Source organism: Hoplias malabaricus, chromosome 8, assembly GCF_029633855.1.
Source record: "Hoplias malabaricus isolate fHopMal1 chromosome 8, fHopMal1.hap1, whole genome shotgun sequence".
NCBI lineage: Eukaryota > Metazoa > Chordata > Actinopteri > Characiformes > Erythrinidae > Hoplias > Hoplias malabaricus.
This window is the reverse complement of record NC_089807.1, coordinates 30682538-30707443: the sequence shown is the minus strand read 5'-3', so window position 1 is coordinate 30707443 and position 24906 is coordinate 30682538. Positions and strand designations below refer to the sequence as shown.

At 43.4% G+C, this 24906-nt stretch overlaps 1 protein-coding gene across 2 annotated transcripts in view; it reads left to right on the top strand.

Annotated features, from left to right (window-relative positions):
* meis1b (Meis homeobox 1 b) overlaps positions 1-24906 on the top strand; it is a 70102-nt gene that overhangs the window by 30145 nt on the left and 15051 nt on the right. For both annotated transcript variants that reach the window (XM_066678539.1, XM_066678540.1), the window contains exons 8-9: positions 1173-1318; positions 19390-19466. In XM_066678539.1, the coding sequence (XP_066534636.1) occupies positions 1173-1318; positions 19390-19466 (223 nt within the window). The remainder of the gene's footprint in view (positions 1-1172; positions 1319-19389; positions 19467-24906) is intronic.

Here is a 24906-nt window from a genome sequence, read left to right as displayed (position 1 = left end):
TATTCCGCAGATGCGCAAAGCTGGAAAGAAAGCTATCTCCAGCCGCATTACCGCGGACATTTCCATTAATTATCAATGAGCCGGTCCGGGCTGGTGCTTAGCAGCGCCAGCAGGAAAAGGGTTAACCCAGTGCTGTCACCTGTCGAACAGCTTCAGCAGGAAAGAGCTGGTGCGTTAGGGAGCGCTTTCTGCGTAATTAATAAATAACTGATTCCGGTTCCGTGCCTGCTTTCGTAAGCTCCGTCTTCACAAAAGCGAGCTCAGCTACTGAAATCTGCCGCTCTCTAAGGTTGTTTACCTCCCTCATGTTTCTTTTATGATGTATTATTTATTATTTAAAATGGTGGAATCCTCGGATTCGCATCCACGCCCCCCCTCCATTTTTGAATAATGATAATAACAATTATGAAAAGTCGCCTCAGCAGTGGAGAGAGGGGAAGATCTTCCTCTTTTCCTGCCACATAGAAGACATACAATAATTGTGCTTCTGAATAAAAGCACGGCGAGCGCACAAGCTCCATATTCATCAGACGGCGAGCGATGTAGAGCTCTGAAGCAGCCTCTCTAGGCCCGTGTCCTGTTTAACTGGCCTTAATGGAGGCCTTATCGAGAACCCACAGGTTGCTGTCAGCACCAATGCTGCATTGTTATTAAAATGCTGGGCTTTGAAAAGGCTGTGCAGGCAGCTACATTTCTCTCTCTTGCTTTTGTACTGGCGTGTAAGTCTCCCTCACCTGAAAAATAAATGAATAAATAAATAAATGAATGGATGAAGCACTGGGGTAAATTTTTCCCCAGGATGATAAAGACTAAATCTCTCTGTCTGGGCCGATTCCTCTCTAACTGCCAGCGTCTTATGGCAGCAAAGAAATGCTGCGACCTTACAAGCCCTTTGTGTGCTCACTGTTCTTTCTGTCCTTTTCTCTCTCTCAGTCTCTCTCCCTCTCTCTGTCTGAGCTGTGATTCTCGTGAGCCTTGTGTGGGGATGTGGGGTTATTTATAAAAGTATTAAAAATGAATGTGTTCGGAGGTGCAGCCTCGAAGTCCTACTGATGTGAAATTGGTGCTTGTCTGCCCCATTTTACAGAGGAAAAGAACACCCCTGTGTTTGTGACTGGCAGCTGAGGGGGAAAAAATGGCTCCTTTGACACTGTGTGTGTGTGTTTTGACAGGTGACGGACTGGACAACAGCGTGGCGTCCCCCAGTACTGGCGACGACGATGACCCAGACAAGGAGAAGAAGAGGAATAAAAAACGAGGCATTTTCCCCAAAGTAGCAACCAACATCATGCGAGCATGGCTCTTCCAGCACTTGACGGTGAGTAGACTGCAATTCTCTGTCTGGGTCTTTGCTTGGTCCACTACAATTCTCTTATCTCCCCCATCTTGCTTCAGCATGCTTGGCTTGGTTTTGAAGTTAAGAAGAAAAATGGCCTCCAGCTAGAGATAGCAAAGATGAACATCATTAAAAAAACCCTCAGTTTTCTCACAGAGTATGACTTAATGGAAAGTGTTGCTTTCCAAGATGGGAGTTTTCATGTGTGTGTTTTTGTGTTTGTGTGTGCATGTGTAGAGAGTATGAGGGCACACATGACAGTGTAATACACATGATTAGTCATGATGTCTGGGGCGGATGGTTAGATGGATCTGTACATTGGGTTTTGAACTGTTGCTAGCTGCATATTTCTTATTGGAGGGTTATAGAGTTGGAGCATGAAAGCCTACATTTAAATGCTTGTCTTAAAGGCAACCTCAGCATTTCTGGAGAACTACTGTTCTCACAGGAATACAAAGCTTGGTGCATAAGAAACTCAAGTAAAGGACTGTAGCTTGTACGTGGCTGAAGTTTAATTTATCTGTAAGTTTTTATTCACTGTTTGAGTTCCCACAGAACCTCATTAGCAACTCGAGGAATTTCGTTTTGTAGCACCTTCGCTCTGTGTTTACATTTATGCAGTTAGCGGGCTCCCGAATTTGGCATCTACCTTAATTAATCTGAAAGAGCAAAAATTAGTTACCCAGTAATGGAGCAGGACTTCTCTTTTTATGCTTTTCAACATTTGGAGGTCTGTACACAATCCAAACGCAGATGCTGTTGCTTGTGGCTGAGCCAGCGAAGCAGGGAGCAAAATCCTGAGCCATTTTGCACTGAGAACCCTAGTTTTTTCCCCCGTTTACAGAGTCAGGGCTGTGTACAATCACATGAGATTTTTCCAGCACACAAACCATCAGAGAGCTAAAAAAATGGTGAGGAAACATATTCTGAATTTAAAAATGGCTCATTTAAAACTTTGAAACTTAAATTTCTTTTAATAAAATAAGAAATATTGTATCAAACAATACTCACTATTTAATATATAAGGAAATGTATTGAGCTACTATAAGTTAATAACTGTTAGGTAGTGTGGAGTGGTCCACATGGCCAGATACTTTGATAGGAGTTTGTGTGTTTATGCTTGTGCATGTATTTGTGTGTGTGTATGCATGTGTGTTTGTGTGGCAGCCATTGTTGGTGTTTTAGCCTCAGTGGTTAGCTGTCTGTGGTTGTCCGCACCTGCAATAGAGAAGTGTTAGGAAAGCGCGCTTCATTGATGTGGTCTCTTCTTCCCCTCACTTTGATAAACTTCAGTTCCTCTATTTCAGTCACCACAAGTTAATCTGAGTGTTATGAGAAAGGTACTTATCATCAACATCAACACCACTGACTCAACACACCAATCACGGCCCTAGCAGCCAATATTACACAACTCTCAGCATCTTCCCTCCCCTTTTTTCTATATTAAAAACTAAACAAATGACTTCATCATTGCCAGACAGGTCCCCTTATTAAAACCAACGTTCTTTGTTTTGAAGGTGTTGAAAAGCAATGTGTTTCCAACCAAACTGGAAGTCAAAAGGGGATCCATTTGATCATTTCCAAAAAAGCACCCACATGTTCACCTCCATTCTCACATCTGTGCCACAGAAACTACCTCAGGGGCTTAAGAACCTTCATCTGCCCCTTCTCCCCCCCTCCTCCCATTTACCCTCGCACACAAAAACACACATGCACCCTCCCCCCCCATAGCCGTCACCTTTAGAGGCCCCAAGAGAAAGGTGTGTGAAAAGAATGCCATTTGCTAGTTCACACGCAGTGCACTTAGTCACACACATACACATTAGGGCTGTAAGTGATTGGTAAGAGTCTACTGTCCAGTTTGTCCTGGTTTCCCTGGCACTGAGAACCGTGCTGAGTTATTGAACTCGCCTAGTGTCTTTGTGTGCTCTCTGGCTGGTTTGGCAAAGGGGCAGTGCAGCTAAATGCAGAGCTGCTGGCAGGGATGCTGTGTTTCTGCCAACAGCAGCCCCCTCAGCCACAGGAGGCCTACAGAGCACCCAGCCCAGAGAGAAAGAGAAAGAGAAAGAGTAGGAACAGTGGAGGGAGGAAAAAAAACGGAAAGAGGACCCAGTAAGCTGGAACAGCTTCGCCTGCCAAAAGGGTGACTGTGCAGAGAGAGCGAGGGGGCGGTAGGTTGGACTGAAGCAGAAAGGAGAACCAACAGCACTGTAAACAGACCTGCATGGCACATTTCAGCTCACACACAAGCAAAAAAAAAAAAAAATATATATATATATATATATATCTTTTCTCACTGAAAGCTCAGCGATTGTGTGGCCAGCTTCACAACAAGCTGCATGTGTGCTATGTATGGTTGACTGAGCCAGCGGACAATGCAGTCCACTTGCCTTCTGTCCTTGTCTTCTTCCAGTGAGGGGGATATTAGCAGTCTCAACAGGAGATGAGAGAGAGAGAGAGAGAGTGAGCAAATGCTCCTATGCAAGCTGAAGTTGAGCATCTAATTCCACTGACTCTGACTCAGAGTGTGAAAGGGTCTGGTTCTTGGAGATAAAGCCAGTGGCAATTAGCAGGCCTTACAAACAATGCAGCCCTATGAGGTAGAGCCCAATTTATGGACATACTGAGCAGAGAGATCAGGAAGCCAGAAGAGACATCCTCAAGCCGGTACTGTAGATATCCAGTGTACTGACACCCCCCATTTCCACAGCAATGAGAAGGCATTCTCTGTTTTACACGAGTCTAGCAGTGAAGCTGTTGTTTGGAGCCGGAAACGTGAGGTGGGTGGTTGGACAAGATTATTCTGCCAGGCTGTGGAGCTGATGATTCAGAGAAAGATGAAAGGAAAAGACAAAAGAAAGAGAAAAGCCATGGAGAAAGAATACTGGGCACTGATAGAAAGGTTCACCTCTGGGTAAGGGATCAGATTCAAACATGTTGTTCAATAAAAGAAAAAAAAAACATACATACCTTTTACCGCAAATATAATCAGTGAGCCAAGAGACTGACACCGAGGAGCAAGAAATATGTCACATATCTTATCTATGTTTATTTCTATGAATAACCGTTTAAAAGATTTTTTTTCTTTTAAAGGTGGAACAGTGTGTTTGAGTAAGAAACCCACTGTAGCCTGTTTGTGGTTGAAGTATAACTTATTTTTGAATTACCACAGAATCTCATTTGTAACTCAAACTGTTAAGTTTTTGTTAGCAGTTAGCTCTCCCATATTTGGAATCAGTCTCACAAGAAGTAATATGTAACGTCAATATTACCTACCTATGGAACAGAAATAGAGTGACATCTCCTCTCCCAAACCTTTCCATGTTCATAGGCCTCTCCACAATCCAAAAGCCTCCAGATGCCATTCCTTATGGCTGAGCTAGTAAAGCAGAGAGAGAAATCCTGAGCCATTTCGGACTGAGCCCTATTTACCGAGCTAGGACTGTGCTCCAACAACCTGAGCTTTTTCCATTGCACAAACAGATTAGAGAGCTAGCAAGCGGTGTGGAAGCATTCTCGGAATTTCTATAAAGTATTTTGGGTCAATGTGCAGCTGTACTTTGATTATTGGTGGGTTATAAAGAGAGCTAAAACAAACTTCAGGCACCTATTACATGGCTGTTTTCTTTGTCTACAATTTTCTACATTTAATATTTTCCACTAAACTGCCACTTTAATCATTACGGTTTTCAGTCAGAACTTTTAAGGAAAGCAGTATCGATTCAAGAAAAAACCAAACAAAACCATCTAATCTAATTTCTGTTCTGTTTTGAGTGTTTTATTACACCGTAAAGTCCAAGTGTGAACACATTCCAGTAAACTTTGCGGCTAAGAAAGCAAAACAAAAAGCTTTAAAACTCCTCCACTGCTGTTTTGTCCATTCTCCAATTTTTTTTCCCCTTCTGTTTATCGATCGTGCCAGACGTCCTGGGGAGAAAAGCCAGCCACTCGGTCGTGCCTTCCTCTTCCTGTACCTCCTCCTCCTGCTCCTCCTACATTGCTTCTTGGTTCCCACTTCTTTTTGCAAACTATACTTTCTGTTTGATTTAACCCGAAACGAGCAGCAAATGGGAGCTGCCGGCTCAAAATCCCAGAGCGCCTGCGGTTTTGCACTCAGCCTCCCCAATGAAAAGGCAATTTGCGAAATTATGTGATAGAGTAATTAGATGGAAGTCAGGCTTCAGATGGTTGCCACGCAGGCGCAGCAAAAAGCTGGCTCCGAACACAGGCCGAGTAAGGCTGGCACTCTGAGCTTCCACTTATTTGTACACAGAGCTGGCGAACAGGAGGGAGCCTCTATCACAGCTCGTAAAAAAGCCAAACCGCAGCGCAACACACATGCTCCTCTCCTCCCAATGTTTTAACACTTGCTCATGGTAGAAATGAAGCTGGAAAAAAATAATCCGTCCCTGTTAATGCAATTAGGTCCTAATTTAGCACCCTGTGAACACACATGAAACAATACTGGTGGAGGTAGGGTCTTTATTCTCTGGCCTAAAGCACATTAGCCAAAAGAAAAAAAAACCTTAACAGCACTATGTTTTTGACCAGAACCAGGTGTGAAAAGTGCTATAATTCATCTCTGCAGTGGCTGAACCAAAGCTTTGTGGAGGGCCTTGGGCTCATGGCTGGACAGGGTTTGCACCCTGCCTGGTGATGATTTCCTACGTTTTCTGGGCAGAATTACAGATGTTCAGCATATGACCTCCCTGAGAATTAAGCCTTGGAAAGTACAGTAGGGTTTTTGAAAAGGCCTGCCTTAAAACAACATTAGCAGAGAGTCGGTTGGGCACAGAGGTGTAAAATTTCCTACCTCCAGTCCTTCTTCATTTTCTCTTAAGTGTCCTGTAAAAAATGATTATGTATATGTATGTATGTATGAATGTATGGTACTTTGCAGAATTTGTTTGTTGCTATAAGTAACCAAGAGTGTGATTTTTTTGTAAAGTAAAAGATTGACAATTAATTAAACCACTGCTCTGGAAACTAAAACTACCTACTCCTGCCTGCCTCCATACAATATAGTTGCCTCAAATATTCTCCTGCTAATGTCCCAGGCATCAAGGCTCCTGACTGGCTCCACTATGTCAGGAAGACTGCAGCCCCCATAAACAGAGTTCAGGCATGGGAGCAGTTAGCCAAAGACTCCTCCAAGTGGCCTTGTCCAAAAAACAAAAAGAAACTACCCCAGCCATTAAGGGTCAGGGATCAACCAGGCCTCAGATGCCATTAGTCACTGGTTGTTTATTGCTGGAGCCCAAAGATGTCAGCGCTCTGGTCACCCATGGCAACCCCGGCACGCCATACGGCCTCTGGCCCGGTGGGGAGTGTTTTCTCTCTCACTCACACTTCTCTCTCTCTCTCTCTCTTACCCCTGTGTCCCATGTCCTCAGAAAAAAGAATGCAAAAAAAAAAGAAAGAAAAGTTCTAAAATTGGAGTTGTGTGCATGTGTTTTTTTTATGCATTTGTTTATAAGAAGAGCAATAAGTCTAATTTGATAAATATTTGTAAATTGAATTTACCAGCCTAAGGTCTCCGTTTATTTCTTAATTTTATCTAAGCATCCAGTCAGTACTGGAGGCGCCACCAAATTAAAAGCTTTAAGGGATTTCACAGACAGGAAGGAATGGATTGACAATGTGCCTTCTTCATTCTGTGTTTTATGATTTCTTTCCCCTGCTCACCACCTCACTTCTGCGTGACTTTTTTTTACGGCCTGTGTTTTTAGTGTTTGTTGCAGCTGACTGAGCCTCTTTTGCCTCCTTTCTTATTTTATTATTTTCGTGGAAACAATGACTTGATGCTTGTTATAAAAGTTAAAGTCAAAGTAGAAGCAACTTCTTTGCAGCTAGGGCAGCCCACTGAGGATGAGTGCCCCCACCTCCCATACCTTGTAATGAAAACATCATCAATTACCCCACTGACAGGCCCCTGGGATGTGGGGCAGGCAATTCTTTTGGGCTGTCCTTTGTGGATGGATACCCCTTCCTCCTCCCAACCCCCCCGGAGAGAAAGAGAGAGCGGGAAAACTGTGCGTATCCATCACTGGCAAGCCTTCCAGGCTGACAAGCTGAAGGCATTGGTGTGTCTTTTGAAGAATGGGCTGAATTGGCAGGCCCCGCATGGGCCAGAGGCAGCCGACGGACGCCTCTCTGTCACCAGTGACGAGGGCTTTTCTCTGGCCATCTGTGCCATGATTGATGAGCGGGATACTGCCGAGGCTCGTCTCTGCAGTGGCCCAAACGTCAGCTGCACCTAAACATTAAACACAATCAGGCCGATGATCAAAACGGGATTGCTGCGTTGACCCCTCTCGATGTTTGTCTTTGCCTTGTAGCCTTTCCCATGTATTTCCCTCTCCTTCTCAACCTACTTTGTCTTGAGCATCCCTAAAGGACAGTTAGGTTTGAATTCACATAACCTCTGAACCACTGGAGAACAGCTGGCCCAGACAAAAGTGTGGTGTCTGAAGCTGTTCCTTAACCGACCTGTCTCTGCAGTCCTCAAAACCTGACAACTTTATAATGTAGAAAGGGTCGGTCACCATTACTGCCAAGAAACAGCGAGAGGCTAGTTTTCCTCCACTCTATTTCTCATGACTGTCCAGGTGGCCTTCACTCTATTCCAGCCTTTCAGCTTGTTAATGTTCTCCGTTGGGCCTGCTATTGGGTTTCATTATCGGAGACGTGTGAAAAGTCAGTGGGGCCGAGAGGGCGGCGAGTGGCTTTAGCATGTAAGATCGGAGTAACCTCACTTGGCTTGTTCCGAGCATACCGAACAGGCCAGGTCGAGCGCTGGAGACTGCTCTGGCTCACCCCGTGCTGGTCAGTTCTGGTTTCTTTGCAGAATGCAATGAAAGGCCCAGTCAGCATGTGCTCCCCAGGGGTGACTGAGAGGCCAGGTGTGGAGTTCCCCCTCAACTCACCAGAGCCAGCACAACACACCCCGCTGAGATGGTGTGTAGCCATCCTGGATCCTGCCAATCTTAATGTGTTATATGAGAGGTGTGCTCCAGACCAACAAACCCAACTCTGGTCCTGCATAGTTTGATGATTTTCTTAAAAGTCTTACTTGTTTTTATATTTTCACTGAAAAAAAATTGGTATTAAGTGTACAAATATGTTTTAAAGTGTTTAATGTGTAGGGTATAATTGTAATTCATAACTGAAACATTCTCCAGCTCATTTGTTATTTTATGGCAAGTGTTGTGAAGTATTAAATATGACAGTTACACATAAAATTAAAAGTAGTTTGAAAATATTAAGCGAAAAAAATTTATTTCTCTCTGCATTCATTATGAGTTCATTCAAAGAAAAAGTGCTGCAAAAGCAAGTGTGTGGATTTGTTTTGTTCATGGCGATAAAGTTGTTTTCAAAAACACATGAGAACTTTGGTTCTGTTGATTTAAAAACAGTGATTTCAAAGTTAGCAATTGTGAATGTAGGGTATTAAAGTGTTTTTTTTATTAATAGAATGACAATGGTTGTTTTAATACAATACAAAAGTTATCATAAAATGACGAGTGGGAGAATGTTTGAGTTTTGAATTGCAATTATACTTTACACAAAAAGGTTTTAAAAATTATTTGTACACTTAATAAGAAGAAGAAAAAAGAACAAGAAAAATAAGAAAAAGATTCATTTGTATTGTGTTTTCTCAAACTCTGAAGTGAAACTCTGCAGCAAACTCACACAAACCAGCACAGTTCTCCAACTGGCTGAGACCATGCTGTACTGTTCCCCAGTCAGACATTGCTGGTCTGTCCCCAGCTCACAGCTATCAACTCCTCTGCTCCTGTGAGAAAGTCCCTGGCTTGTGGCTGGTCAGCTCCGCTGCCATAGTGAGAAAATCTCCAGCTAAAGCCAAGTCAAACTACAGTAGCATGTTGGAAAATATCTGCGGGTCCTGGAAAAACTCCTAAGCCAGCAGGAAAATTCAATAAAAAATGATGCACGAATACACCACAACAAATACAAAAAAAAAAAAAAAACATACAGAAACCTGCTATCTACACATATTCTTTCTTACACCATGCACACACACACCGTACACACACACTCTCACACAAGCCTCTCCCTCATTCCTCCAATAAATTATTCTGGAATTTGGTAACTACCAGGATTATGTAAGGTCTGTGGTTGTGAGGAAAGAAAATCTGGACCCACCATTGAGTTTAAGAGGTGAACTAGGAGGTTTATTAGGCATGTTTGAGAAGTGAAAACAAACAATGGAGTGAAGAGTTGTCATTGAAACTGGTTTAAGGGGCATTGGTAATCACAGATTATGGCAGGTTATTTATGGAGCCTCATTTAAGGGGTAAATAAGGACACGATGCATCAGGAAAAAGCATAAAAAGAAGGGGTTGAGACAAAAAAATAAAATAAAACCCAAACATTCTTTATAAATCCTGGTCCTATACATTAACATTTGATAGAACTTACATGTGAGGCAAATAAAATCAAAGAATACAGTCATATTACATGCAGCTGTACTGTTATTTCTACATTTGATGTATCTGGGGTTGTTTCCAAGACAGGGATTAAGTCTAGTCCTGGACTATATCCCCCTTTCAGTGGGAAATCACAATACAAAATGCTGTGTAGTCCAGGACTAGGCTTAATCCCTCTCTTGGAAACCAGCCCTGTGGGTTGAGTAACTACATGACTATGTTGGGAAACCTCTGCTTTAGAGATAGACGTCACTATTTTGGCACGTAAGAGCTGCTTGTTTTAAGCTTATTCATGTATTCAGGGCAGTGTCCAGTAGATGGTATGATCACAGACAGACTCACTTCACATAGGCCCTTTCGCATGGTCTGAACAGCAGCCTAGAGTGCTATGGGGATCTTTCCGCCTGTAGTCAGCAGTTCAATACCTTTTACTTACAGCAGCTGCAGCTCATTCCCCCACAGAGCACCGCTCCAGCAGCTTGCCCCAGATACACTCAGATCTCGCTATGTATGTGCGCCTGCGTCTGCTGGATTAAATGGCGGCAGAGATGCGGTAATCAGTTCGCACATTTGCTGAACTAATTCATCAATTCAGTTCCTCCTTCTTGTAATCGCACTCATGCATGCTGCTGTGAACTCATTGTGCTTTCCATCTACAAACAAGCAGCACTTCAGGAGGAGCCACTGCCATCTATCCCCCCTCTCTCTTTCTCACCAAAAAAACATTGGTGGTGTAATTGGCAGAATTGGCAGTTTGTCAAAAAATTAATAAATAAATAACAAATAAAGCTTGTGCACTCACTTCAGGCGATATCAGGCACACCCAGACCAGTGCTATCCAGCCTCCGAACAAGTGGTCAGCTGAAGTCAGTGCCGAGAATTTTATAGGTTGGTCGTTAGCCATGCTATCTTGGCTGAGAGATAAATTAAATGATTTTATGCCATCGTCTGTAAGTGCATAAATTGTTTAATGGACCCAGCATGGCCTGAGCGTCGGAGCCGAGACCCCTTTTAAAACCGCCTGTGCCTTTGCAGACATTGATTTCTCAAGGAAGAGAACAATGAAGGGAAGCATTCTAAGATACTTTACACTGTCAGATTTGCTACATTGCTCCTAGCTTTGCCAAAGAGCTGGAACACATCAAGGCTTTTGGGAAGGGTTCTCTCTTTAACGGAACATATTGGATCTTTTTGAAGTACTGCAAATGACACAATAAGGGAGATATATATACAGCATAACTGCATGGGGCTCAGGATGAGAACACCTGCTGATCCATGTCATCTCCATAGAGCTGTAGGCAGTGGCAGAAGGATTCGTCCATGCCATGTGCGTCCATCTGATTAAGTCCACACACAGGCTAAATTTTAACAAGGGTTAAAATACTAGCAGGCGATACTCTTTTGTGTGTATGAGAGAGAAAGAGATGACGGTCAGACGGCTCTTTTTTTAATTCTTCCCTTCAATGTTATTGGCAGAGTGTTTTAGCAGCAGTGGAAGAGGAAGAGCACAGAGGCAAGGCGATGCTCACTTGTTTGTTACAACAGATTAAGTCATCGATTTGTAAAAGCTGTGCACTGATGGGGAAGGTCTTCTCTCCAGTTTCTAGAGAGGTAGACAGGGAGAAGGAAAGAGATGGTGGTGGGGGATGGAAATATAGGCAGGGAAAGCACCAGAAAAAGAGAAAGAGCAATATAACATAAAAGAAACACTGCTGTTTTCAGGTACTGCCTCCCCACCCTGGTTGTGGGTTTTTTTTTTCCATTTAACCTTAAAGTGGATGGGCATATGGCTGCAATGCCTTTAACTATTTTTAACTTCAGCTTTGACCAGGCTTCCCCTCCCCTGCAGGCTCTCCTGTGAGCATTAATTAAAATGGCGAGGGCAAAAGGATAATTATGATAATAACATAATATCATGTGGGTTATTAGGATTTGCCCCCCCCCCACCCCCCACACTCCCTCCAAAAAAAGAAAGATGCTTTCTTTTTTTGGGTATCTCATTTCAGAGGCATTAGCTAAAGATTAATTTCCTTGAAAGTAAAGCACTGGAATAGACTCCCTGGTCAAGGTGCAATACGGTAACCCAATTCTGTTACCATTTAACGCACCATGAGTTCCTGCACCTCAGCGGTCCTCCCCTGCTCTCTACTCCAAGCCTGATTTTGGCAGAGAGAGACCAGCTTCTGTGCACCCGACCATGCCTTAATAGACCTTTGTAGTGCTGCTTTGCATTTCTTTGTTGGTCCTCTTGACAATAACCAAAACTACAATTTGTTTTTCCTCACCATGAGAGAATGCAGGTCTGAATTTTGCATATTCAGATAGAGGGCTCTGTGGCGGCGCTACCCCCCCCCCCTCCCGACACTTTTTCTTTCCAGAGCCATAAGACTGACCATAGTTGGGCGGCTGCACTCCACCTTTTAGCCCTACCTGTTTTCACTGGGTGTGGATCTCCTGCGACCCTCACATTAGCATCCGGCAGCCCACCTCCAGTTGCGGTTTGGGCTGCCTGAACTGCTTCTGAATGTAACCCCCTTCTCAAATAGCCTGTAATTACGAGCTTAAAGAGGTTTAGTGGTCCAGTAAACTACATAATCACCCCTGAATTAGCCCAGGCTCATCAGCCGCAGTCCAGCAACCTCTCAGTTGGTGTTTGCAGCATGGCACCCCCCCCCCCTTCACCCACCTCTTATTAGCCCGTGACTGTGAGCAGCAGGTGTGGAGCAACACGCATCCCCCTTAAACACAGGCTTTGTGCCCCACCACTGAGATGTAATGACACTAAAAAAAATAAAAAAAATAAATAAATAACCATGAGGCAGGCCCTCATGGTTAGTTTAGTCTGATCTCATGTCAGTGCCAAATTTCAGCACACATCCCTTATAACCAGCGTGGGGATTCACAGAGCAAGCACCTTGCAAAATATACGTCTGCTCAGCGATATGTAAAAGCATTCAAATGTTCCCTACCGCCTCCAAATGAGGTGGTCTTTAGCTCTCCTGCTGATATAATCCTTTGTTATTTTTTACCTGTAATATTTTGCATTTTGTATGGGCCCTTATTGCACGTCTGTATTTGATGTTGTAGCATTTTCCCCCTGGTTCATCCAGTCCCACATGGTTTAATCTGGAACAATTCAACACTGAAAGACTGTAGTCTACCTGTTTCTGACGTGTTAGTTTGTGTTGTGCTGATATGAGTGGATCAGACACAGCAGTGTTGTTAGAGTTTTTAAATCCCTCAGGGTCACTATTGGACTGAGAAAAACAAAAATATGTAAATTACCATTGGTTTAATTATGAACACAGTTTCCCAGCAAGTGAAGTCAAATTCTAGTGGAGAGCTTTTGATTTAAGTTGGGGAGGGAATATATGCACTAGATTTTGACTGTACTGCACTATATGCTACACCCCGCCCCCCACCTCCACAACTGCTCTTAAACCAACAAAAGATGTTTTTTAACACAAAGGAACTAATTGAAGCTCTGAAGTCTAGAGTTGACACATCTCCCTCTTTTAATCTTCAGAACAGATTAAATGACAAAAAAAAAGGCTTCCATGGGTGAAATTTCTACAGCTTTTTCTGGTTGTAGAACAAGGCTTTCTAAAAACAGTGGCTGTGAATTATTCATGTGCCGGCTTTGTGTTGATTTAGCTGGTTGTGAACCTAGTGTCGCTCTCCTATGAAAGATAGTCTTCAACATTCCCGCTTGATATGAGCCAGCCAGGCAGCGCGCACCGCCCCACCAGGGCATCTTAAACCCTAGCCTCCAGTTGTTTTCTGAATGTAAGATATCCAACCCCCCCTGCTCACCGCGCGCACACACACACATACACACACTTTTGTTGTTTTCCATTCGTACCAGGATCTTAGGAAGAAATTGGGTTAAAAAAGCTTTGTGCTGTTATTTTCTTTCTTCTTACTTTCCTCTCTCTTTCTCTCTCTCTCTCCCCTCCTCTCTCTCACCTCCCCCTCTTCAAAGCCTGTTTTGTTGCTTTCTAACGAGGGCCAGGACTGTGCATTTATGCCACCTACACAAAAAGGAATTTGCGGTGGCTTTGGTCTCGGAGGGATATCTCGAAATACTTGTTTCTAACTCAGTATCACTTCTCTGATGGTGGAAGACTTGACGGTAGAGTAAAGACACCATGCAACACCATCTCCAGGAGATGCAGTGATGATGGAGTATGCAGATGTTGCAGGTAAGCTCCACTCCTCCTGGCCAGGGTGTTGTAGGTGGTGCTATCGGCAGCTCCGGCTGAGTTGCTTGTGCAGGGACAGTAAACTTCAGCCCTAATCCTGTTTATTCAGGAGCCCACACCACAGGCAGGAGGGAGCCTGTGCTTTTTCCTGGAGAGGGACCGCCTCCAAGATGGTCTGTTGATATGATACTCTGAGGACACCCTGGCCAAAAAGGCCCGCGGATCCTGCCTCGGGCATTCCTGAGGGGCAGCTCGGTTTCCATGGGGATTAGGCCCATGGAATATAGAGGTGAGCCAGCAGCAGGAGATCCAGCTGAAGCGAACCCATTGCACAGACTTTTTTTTTTTTATCCGTGACCTTGGCTGTCTACAAAGTGCCTGACTGGAAACAGTTCGACATTACATACTATGCAGTTTGTTGACACCACAGATGATTAATGGAGATGACGGAACTCCATCTCAAGCAACACCCAACAGATTGGAGACTGGATTCATAAGCAGGCGGATATCAGCTTATTTTCTTCTGAGCCATTTTCACATATGAACGCTGGAAAAAGTCTGGAAATGTTGTCCTTTTACACACCAAATATTCAGCGTCAGACATGTCCTTACAGCTGGAAATGTTCCGGGGCATTAGGCATGGGACAGCGCATGTGTAGTGGAGACTATGAGGAATAGCATGATACTCCGGAACACTAGCGGCTCTGTTCACAAATGCACTCACTCAGATGTCAGCCGGAGTTTAGAAGGCTGGCACAGTGATGTCCTGTTTAATGTCTATTAAAAATCATATAGGCATTTGTGTTCACACACAACTATCCTACATATAGTCTGAAAAATTTCTTGGTTACCATGTATGTGTTAAAGGACCTCTGGGTAAGAGATGTGGTTGTAGACACTTGCCTCTTTTCTTCATGAACAGTGATGTCAGTGTACATTCAATTTTACTAAAGTTAATTTTGTGTGGAAAGCCTTTTTAATCCAAATCATAGAAGATACAGAAAAGAGTTCCCTTAAATAGAAAAATGATAATAACACTAATGCGTTTAATGAAGCCTGAAGTCAAGCACTGGGAAAGGGGGGCTGGGTGCGTTCACCGATTGTAATTAACTGGTTAAATGGGACACAAAAGAGATGTCCACCATTGACTCTAAAGAGGATGTCTTCATTCTACTAGACTCAGGCAAATCAGAGTGTTGAAATACTCAACCTTGACAGTGGAGGAGAATTCAGGGATAAAAGAAACTTCCGAAATCAGTCCCTGGGACAGAACTGGAGGATTCTGTTTGCCTGTTTTCTAGCACACACATCTCTACCCAACTATGTCTGTTTAGATGCAAAACAAAGAGTTATCTGTGATTGTTTCCCTGATCCTGTCATCTCTTAAATGTGGTCAGTATTTAGCATTCTAGTAGTTGGCTTCCCATTGCTCCACTTCATATCTGACCTATATTCAGAACTGTACTTTATTGTGCAGCACAGAATTGTGGGTAGGGGGGCCTGGGAGCAGACTGGGGTTACAGGGGAGCAGGATTTATATCTGAGTTCTGTGGGGAGCTGTAGAAGGGGAGGTGGTTGGTTTCTTATCTCTCTGATAGAGCCTGGACTCTCCACTCCGCCCTAGCATGCCCTGGATGAAGAGGCCGGAAAAGAGGAAACTGAATTTGAGAGTGCTTTCGGTGCTCTACTACTTTCTCTCTCTCTCTCTCTCTCTCTCTCTCTCTCTCTCTCTCTCTCTCTCTCTCTCTCTCTCTCTATCTATCTCTCTCTCTGTCTCTCTCTCTCACACACACACACACATACACTTCCTCTTCTTCTCTCTCTCTCTTTCACACACACACAGAGAGAGAGATAAGATTCATGACAGTACAAAAACGCGCAGGGAGGACATGGCTTTGCTGGCATGTGTGGCTGCAGACCGGCTGGAAACTCTGATGAAAGCAGTAGTATATTTGGACAAGACATATCATTTAGATAGTCGAAGGAAAAGTAGGGAGGATGCGTTGAAATTTTCCATCTGTTTTTTGGCGGCTATTATTGCATTCTCACAAAAAACAACAGCAAGGCCTGAGAAAACACTTCTCACTCAGCTGTGCTTGCCAAGAGGATTAAAAATACCCAGCTTTTCTCAAGATGTAATAATAAAACAATATATTTATTTATTTAATTAATTATTTTTTTTTTGTCTCTGTTTAACCAGAAGTTAAATCACGCTGCTTTTGACAACTAGCCATAAACTAGCCACAAAACTCTTTCTGAACAAATGCACCCATACTCCAGGAATGCTTTGATATAATATAATATGTCAGTGGGCATGAAATCGAATGTGCGTAGGGAGCTGGGTGGTGGAGGACTCTGAGGGTGCAATAAGTGGAGAGGGAAATCTAGAGGTGTTAGCCGCAAGTACTGCCTGTTTGTAACACAAGTGTGGAATCACTAAGGGATAAAAAGGGTAATCAGGGCCTAATGAGCAGTGTTATTGTGTCATGCAGTGCAGTCCCTCCCCTCCTTTAGACCTCCCAACTGGCTGAGGCTTCTAGCTCAAGTACTATGTCCCTGTAGGTGTGGTCACCTGGCAGTCATTGTGCCAACAAAGGTGAGGCACTCAGGATGTCAATGAAAGCTGTTTTATGTGACCTGTTAAGCTCTCATGAAGAGTAGGGAAAACTGTCACAGTGTGAGATATTTATGACCGTGCCAAACCATGCAGACGCTATTTGCGGATGAAGCTGATGCTTGATCAGCTTAAGAAGTGTTGATATAAAGGCCGGGGCTTAGTTAATCTCGTAGCTTCCTTTAGGATTTACCCCCCCCCCCCCCCCTCCAGCATAGAGCCGTGTTATGTGACATTAACTGACATCCATTGTTTTCCCTCCTAAAACCCTAAAATCCCACTCCTTCTTCCAGTCAGTATCTCCTGAAGTCACCCGTGTGTTCTCTTATAATGCGACTGACCCAGATTCTCCCACACACCTTTCACTGGACCACACTGCAACTGACTCATAGGATGTAGCTTCAGAGTTGGTGGCTTTACTAAAGACATAAGCACAAGCTAAGCATCCTAAAAAAAACTCTATAACTTCAGTTTCAGTTCAGCACCAATTAAGTGTTGCCAGTTCTGATCATAACAACCTGATCACAGTGTCTCCCCTGAAGAAGGAGTGTCATCTCTCAGTCTGAGATATGGGCTGTCTGTGGTAATGGCGCCAGATCAGCTCCGGAGCAGGAGCCTGTGTGGGCCAGCCAGCTGTAGAACAGGCTGCATTTGTGCTGTCATTTAGCCCCTGGCGTGGCCTTCCCCAAGCTCGGTCACGAGGCCCCTCACTCCCACCGCTGTCCCCTGCCTGCAGTACAGTTCTGCCCCCACAGACAATGGTGCTGACCCACCCGCAGACCACAGCTCTTTAATGGCACACAAATTTCTTCCCTCTTGAGTCGGACTAAACAAAGTCTCAGCTTCAACCTGGACATCAGATAAAAATTCACAACCTTTGTGATACACCACAAGGTTATGTTGGTGTCAGAGAGTGGATATCCTCCTTTTGGAGCATTAGAGATCAGATGACTGGATGACTACTGTGTTTTTTTTCCACATTCTCTGCCCAGGCCAGAGTTTAAGACAGAGCTCAGTATTGTGATCTGATAGAATTAGGCAGGTCCCCGGATAAAAAAAAAAAAAAAAAAAAAAAGACACTCCAAAAAGTGGCTGGGGGCCATGCTGCAATTATAACTTTCTGCATGAAATTAGCCACAGTTTGTTCCAATTACCTACAACCAGATCACATGGAAATGACAGAGAGCAATAAAAATACAGCGCCCTTTCTCTTGGATTCTCAGTAAACAAATACAGATCAACATGGCATGCCATAAAAGGCATTCCAACTAAATATATTCACAAGCTGCGGTGCCAGAATGTTTCTATATGTTTTCATTTCTTCATCAGAGCACTTAATTATCAGCTTCAGCCCTTCAAGCTCCTTTACATGGGTGACTTTTGTTCTCTAGAACCTTCTATAATGCAGTGAGTCTATCATTATTATATCCCTGCGTTTTTTTAATTATTATTATTATTTTTGTCAGTATAATCAGTTTATCACGTGTCATAAGTTTAATTTTAATTGAGCAGTGGGATAATTAAGAACAGCACAGTGTGGTTAGTGTGCTCTGTTTGGCCAGTGGTGCGCTGTGGTCTTTGTTGTGCTTGGGGTCTTCTTGTCTGAGCTGATGACTGCACATCTTCTGCCTGGTTCTAAGCTCTCACTGTGGGTTAATCCATGGCAAGCTCGGGCCCTGTGTAATGGTTTTAGAAGAAGTGGATCTGCCAGCACAGCATGGGGCTGCCCACTGACCCGCTCATAGGGTAGAGGTCTCCGAGCCCACTTCTCTCATTGTGTCAGTGGAGCAGAATGGGAGGGGGGGGAAGCAGTGGGGCACATGAATGCAGTGAGGGTCATCCCTGTGCCCTGCTTTCGGTAGGTCAATGGTTCTTAAATCCTGGTCCTGGAGATCCCCCAGCCCTGTAGATTTGATCATTTTCTCTACTGTAATACACCTATTAGTTGTAATATGCAAATGAGTTGATTAGTTAAAGCGCCTATATCAAAGGAAGGATAGAGGTACTACAGTGGTGGTGCTGTAAATGTGACTGGAGTCTCTCTCTCTCTCTCTCTCTCTCCCTCTCCCTTTCCTCTATTTCAACTGCTGTACAAGACTCTCTGGCTCTCAGTCTCAGAGTCTTCCCTTATTCATGACCTGCACCTTGTTTAGCCTTGCAGCCACCAGGATCCATAACAACTGCTGCCACACTTTAATATAAATCATCTCAAACTCTTACCACCTCAAGCCTGTCTTCATTTCCCAGCACAACCCACGCTCATTCGGACTTCCGTCCACTTTGTTGATGTTACTAAGAGATTGTTTCCATCCAGTGAGGAGAGCTCAGTGCTGTATGTCGGTGTGCACAGATAGACATGTAATGCACTGATAACGAAGTGAGATTTGAGAGTGGCTGGTCTGTATTTCAGGGCAAAAATGGCATCCCTCCTCCATCACGTATTCACGGCAGCACAGCTGGGGGGAGGCGGCTGGAATAAATTGGAGCAGGCTTGTACGGCACAGCACTCTAATTAATGTTTCTGTTTCTCCACTTCACTTAACTTTATAATTGGCTTGCCTTTTTCGCTGCCATTAATTACACGATTTCATATTCCATTAATGACTCTAAGAAAGAGACACACCTCGCTTTTTCGCACTAATTAACAACTGCTTTGCCACTTTTGCTTCTCAAATGTGTGAGCGGTGCCTCCCTCCTGCATCTCAGCCTCTTGCCAGCAAACACATTCATCATTAATTGATTTATTTACGATATTTTCCGCTTTTGTGTTTCCCTTTTTTTCCGCAGCACCCCTACCCATCAGAAGAACAGAAAAAACAACTGGCACAAGACACTGGCCTTACCATACTACAAGTGAACAACTGGTAAGTCAATTGTACCTTTTGTGTTTACATACAATCAATAGCTTTGCCTGTGGCAAGTAGCTTCTAATGATTTGAATGAATACACTGCTAAACCCCCTTTGCCACACACACACACACACACACAGACATGCACCAAAAAAAAAAAAAAAAAAACACTGTCGCCTGACCTCCCCTCCCTTTCCTCGGCCACTTACCGCCTCATCTGCCTCCAAATCAATCCGCCCAAAGTGCCTCTAGGATTTTTCCAGCCACAGTATGTATCTCATAGGAATTCCCATGAGAGAAATGAGTCTTATGCGCCTCTTTAAATCATCATTTGCAAACTTAAGCTCTGTCCGAAGAGGCATACTTTTACTCTAACTAGTTTGCCAAAGCAGTACTCCACAAACATCAAAGACCAACACCATAATATCCATCAGATAATAGACAAAACCATTGCTGTACATGTGTAGCCTGTGAGCATTACAGCCTTCTTCACTCTTCGTGCTATCACATGACGTGCGGAGCGCTTGGTTTTTTCTTTTTTTTTTTGCTAACTAGCTCCTTTGATTTTCCTGGTTCCCACTGCTGCAGTGCCGTAAAGTTTGGGGTGAGCTTTTGCCCTCGGTTCGCATGTTAGCCTAGACTGCTATCAGCACGTACTTACCGTTATTAGCCGTGTCTAATGAATGGCCTGAGAGAGACGGGGGTAGACCATTGAAACCGAGTCCAGGCAGTGCTTTTGATGTCAGCCTTGTAAAAACCTATGCCACACATTTATTTTCCACGAGGTTGCCAGGGACCAACATGAAAGTCTCTGCCCCAGCCTGTGTGAATACTTTCAGTCTTGATTTTATAAGTGTCAGAGATTAATATTGCGGAGGTTCTGATTACATGCCCTAATTCGTTTTGCTGAACAAATTGGGCCTTGATGTAGGCTGTGCCTACATGGAACAAACCCTCTCGTGCTGTGGACACCAGAGCTTTGGCCGGAGAGATGGGAGATGTATTAACGGCCATTACTCCAAATGTAATTTCTGACAACATAATCCCTGCCATTGTTCAATTTGGTTCCTTGGAGAAAATGGGCCGTTCACAATATATTTGCCTTTGGAGGATTAATTTACACAAGTACTCTATCGGCAGGGCGCAGTTGGAACAACACAAGGGAGAATTGTTGGGGTTATCAATTTCTGTGACCTCACAGCTACCCATGGGAGATCGATTCTTTCGGCCACATTAGGCACCAGAGCAGGCAGGACGCACGGGCAGTCACATGACCACGCGCCCCGTTTTAACCCTATCCCTATGCCGCTGCGCCTTTGAGGAAAGGTTTGGCTGACGGTAAAACAATAGCGGATCAAACCAAGTGTGTGTGCCTTTCCACGCGTGTGTGTGAATGATGAGTCGGGGGTGGTTAATCTAAGGGGTATTAGCTACTAAACCCTGCATGCTGAGCTCTTTCTGCCCCCTCACATATTGTGTTCCACGCCGTGTATGTGTGTGTCTGCATGCGTGCATCCAAGGGAACGTGGATAGTGTCCGACGAGGGAGGGAGGGAGAGAGAGAGAGGTAGTGAGAGACACATCATGGGTTAGCACAGCAGATCTGTTGCTTCATAGGCCTGCTGTGCTCCGTTGGACGTTCACCATTGGGTGTCTCCATGGCAACCCTTGGCGATGTTACCTCCTGACCCACTGATTTTAAGAGGCAATATCCTGAGCTGTGATTCTATTTATCAGGCAAGTCAAAACACAGGGCCAACACGGCTTGGAGGAGCAGAAAACAGAGTGATGAAATTCATCAAATAGAGCAAGCAATGGCAGCCTCTCCAGATAAAACCAATGATACCTCTCCTGCACAAACACGTGCATTTTATTGACTTATCTTTCAGTGTGCACAATTTGGAAACGTAAGTCACGTAATACATATTAATAAGTCTATGTCAGTCGACTATAATACAAAACGCATTTTCGCCTGCCGAGTCATTCAGGTTGTTTCTCTGTTAAATCATAAATTGAAGACTAATTCTAAAGAACACGGAGATAAAGAAGGGGTCATCTGGGAAATGACGATCATTCTTATAAACCCATGCTCCTGCCGACTTGTTAACACACATGTAGGCCTTTATTATTGATGAGAGCCCCGCAATTTGGTGGGCTGGAGATTAAATAAAAATGCTAAAGGGCACGTGGGGTGCAGATCGCTCATGAATTATTGGCACGAAACACAGCGTGAGGGAACGCATCCAATCTGGATTTTCATATTCAAAGAAAAGGAAAAGAATCTGCACTCACAAGCATTGTTAAAGCACCATGAAAGAATTGGGTTGTTTTGTGCTATAGGTGTTTGAAATCTGAAAAAAAAAAAGAAAAAAAAAAAAAAAAAAAAAAAAAAAAATATATATATATATATATATATATATATATATATAATAAACATATACATAAGAACACATGGGTAGACAGTTTTAGTCACACCCATGTGCACACTCTTATGCTTATATGAGCACAGAACCATCCACACACACTCATGGAGAGCACGCATGAGCGCACGTTGCTGAAGACGCTCCAACAGTGAGCGGAGAATGTGGATTGACTACGAGATCTATTTTCAGCAACTGCGATGAGGTTGATTTACTGAGATGCACTGTTTCGATATGGAAGGTACAGACTGCAGCCACTACAGTAACTCTTTCAGCGGAGGAAAACAAAGCTGAGAGAGAGAAGAGGGAGTGAGCAATGGAGAGAGGGAGGTTTAGTCTCTGATGATAAGAGAGCGAGTGTTTGCTCTCAGAATGCTCCATAAAGAGCGCTGATGTGAAATCAATGGGCGGGTCATCGGGTTTCGCCGTGTCCAGTCCTCCCTTCCTGGCGGAATTTAATAATGCCCTTAAAGATGGTGTTTAAACCTCAGGGATGGATTGTTTTGTCAATAAGGCGGCTTTTATGAAAGTCTTAAAAGCATGGAGAGAAGTGTGGCGGGGCTACTTTAGAGAAACAGTGTCCACACAAACCCCGGATCCGATTTCTCGGCCTGAGAGTGAGAGAGAGAGAGAGAGAGAGAGAGAGAGAGAGGGAGGGAGAGAGAGAGAGAGAGAGAGAGAGAGAGAGAGAGAGAGAGAACTTGAGAAGGCACAACAGAGAGCAAAATAAAAAGGAGCAAAGGAAAAAGAGAGAGGGAAATCAAGAATTAACAGTGCATGTGAGAGAGGGGAGGAGGTAAAAACCAGAAAAAAAATGAAAGAGTGAAACAGAAAGTTGACATCAAACTGAAACACACTCATTAATCGTACATCTTTAGAATGATATGTTTTTAAACATTATTTTCATGTGACATACATATGGCATATATGAAGAGATAGAGAGAGAAAGAGAGGGAGGGAGAGGGAGAGGATGACTGGCATGCTTCAACTCTTTGACAGCCAGGCCCGCCCATTCTAAAGCAGTTGAAACTTGTTCTGAGTGAGCTGTGGCTGATTGCTTCATGCTCCGAGTGTGTATTCTTTGGCAGGCTTAGAGAGAGTGTGACCTCTGACCCACTGGGTATCTCAAAGAGGTGATACACTACTTTGTGGCTTTAGCTAGAGCCAGAGTGAATGTGTGTGTAGATTTTACTTCAGCAGGTGTTCCAAACACTGATTCTGCATATATTAATATTTACCCTGAACACACACACACACACACACACACACACCTGATGAAGTTTGGTTCCAGTGTTTTAGAGAAAACACAGAAATTCTTAGGATGTATTGTGCAAGGACCAAATATGCATTTTATTTATTTAAAGTATTTTGCTACATGTTTATCGGTAATTCATAGACAAACATAGGCTCATTTCTCAAAATGTAAGCAGTTCAGAGAGATTTGATGTGTATTTTAGAGAAACCCAGCTATTCTTCACAATGAGGCTGATAGTGCTATAGTTTTTATATGCCTTGTTTATATGATGGTGATGATCAGAAATAGTTTGTTCAGGTACTATTTTGCCTTCCAACCCCCTCCACCTCTGCTCTGAATGGAAAATATTAGCTCAAAAATGATCTTTAATTCACTTTTGTATTTGCATCTGAATAATTGAATTATACATCAATAAAAAAAATGGTGGAATTTCCCTTTTAACATATTTTACTCACTACGCTTCTGAGAGGGAGGGGTGTGTCTGTGTATAAATGTGTGTGTGAATGTGTAAATGTGTGTCTGTGCATGCACATTTGACAGAGGTCCACAAGAACATACACAGGTCTCTCTTTCTCTCTGTGAATGTGTGTGTAAGTGTGTGTGTGTGTGTGTGTGTGTGTGTTAGGCGCGCTGCAGCCTGTGCCCTGCAGCAGCTTTCACACAGCGGCGCTGTCAAGGTGCTTTAGCATGAATCTCTGTGGCCTTTCGACGAAATACCATCTCACCCCGGGGTCACCCTACCCAACAAAAGCCATATTTACTGTGGCTCCACACAGACAAACTGGCCCACACTGCTCCTCCTGAACACCGTCAAACACCCCCCCCCCCCACACACACACACCCCTAACAGCCCAAAAAGCTGCTGGAAACTTCAGTCAGCACAGATTGATGAGCGCGGGTATTATTATTGTTTGTCTTCTGCGCAGTTGAGTTCAGTCAGTTCTGGAGTGTTTGCTAACAATGCCATACTGGAATTTCAGCACTTGCTCAGACCTGATCTCTATCTGCGTTATGTCAACATCAGACAAGTTGGAGTGGTTCTGTGCATATGTGTGTGTGTGTGTGTGTGTGTGTGTGCGTTTGTTCATGTGATTGAGTTTGTGTGTGTGCATGCATCTGTTTCAGAGTCTGTGTATGAGCGCCTTGTTTTTTTTTTTAATGTGTCCTGAAATCAGCGAACAACATGTTTCAGGATTTTTTGTTTATTTGTTTTTTTTTTGTTTGTTTGTTTTTGTTTTTGTTTTTTTTTTTGTTTTTTTTTGATGGGGGAAAGAAATGGGTCACAGAGGTTAGAGTTATGTTTAGGTTCATTTTAATTTTACATACAGAGACTTGTTTATAAAGGATACATGTTGTTGTCAGAAGTTTCTGTGCCTTCAAAAATGTTAAGAAAATGAAGAAAAGCAAGAACATCCTTAACTTTACGTTTTTTTTTCAGGTGTAAATAAAGTAAAAATGCATAGAATTAAATAATGGTAACTCTGGATAGTGACAGAATAAGGCAGGTCTCATTAAATTAACGAGGAAACAAAAACATCTCTGTCTTATTAAACAATAATAATAACAATAATATAAATAATAATAATAAAGATAATAGTAATAATAAAAAAAAACATTATTGTGGAGGTGGATTGTAGTCAGGCAGAAGAGGTCTACACGTATAAATAGACATTTCCTGAGCTACTGAGTTTGCCTTCTGTCTCCAAAATATAAAACAAAACAGCAACAAGAATCTGCTACATCTTGACTATTTCTGTGTAAACTCTGTGTTTCCCAGAAGT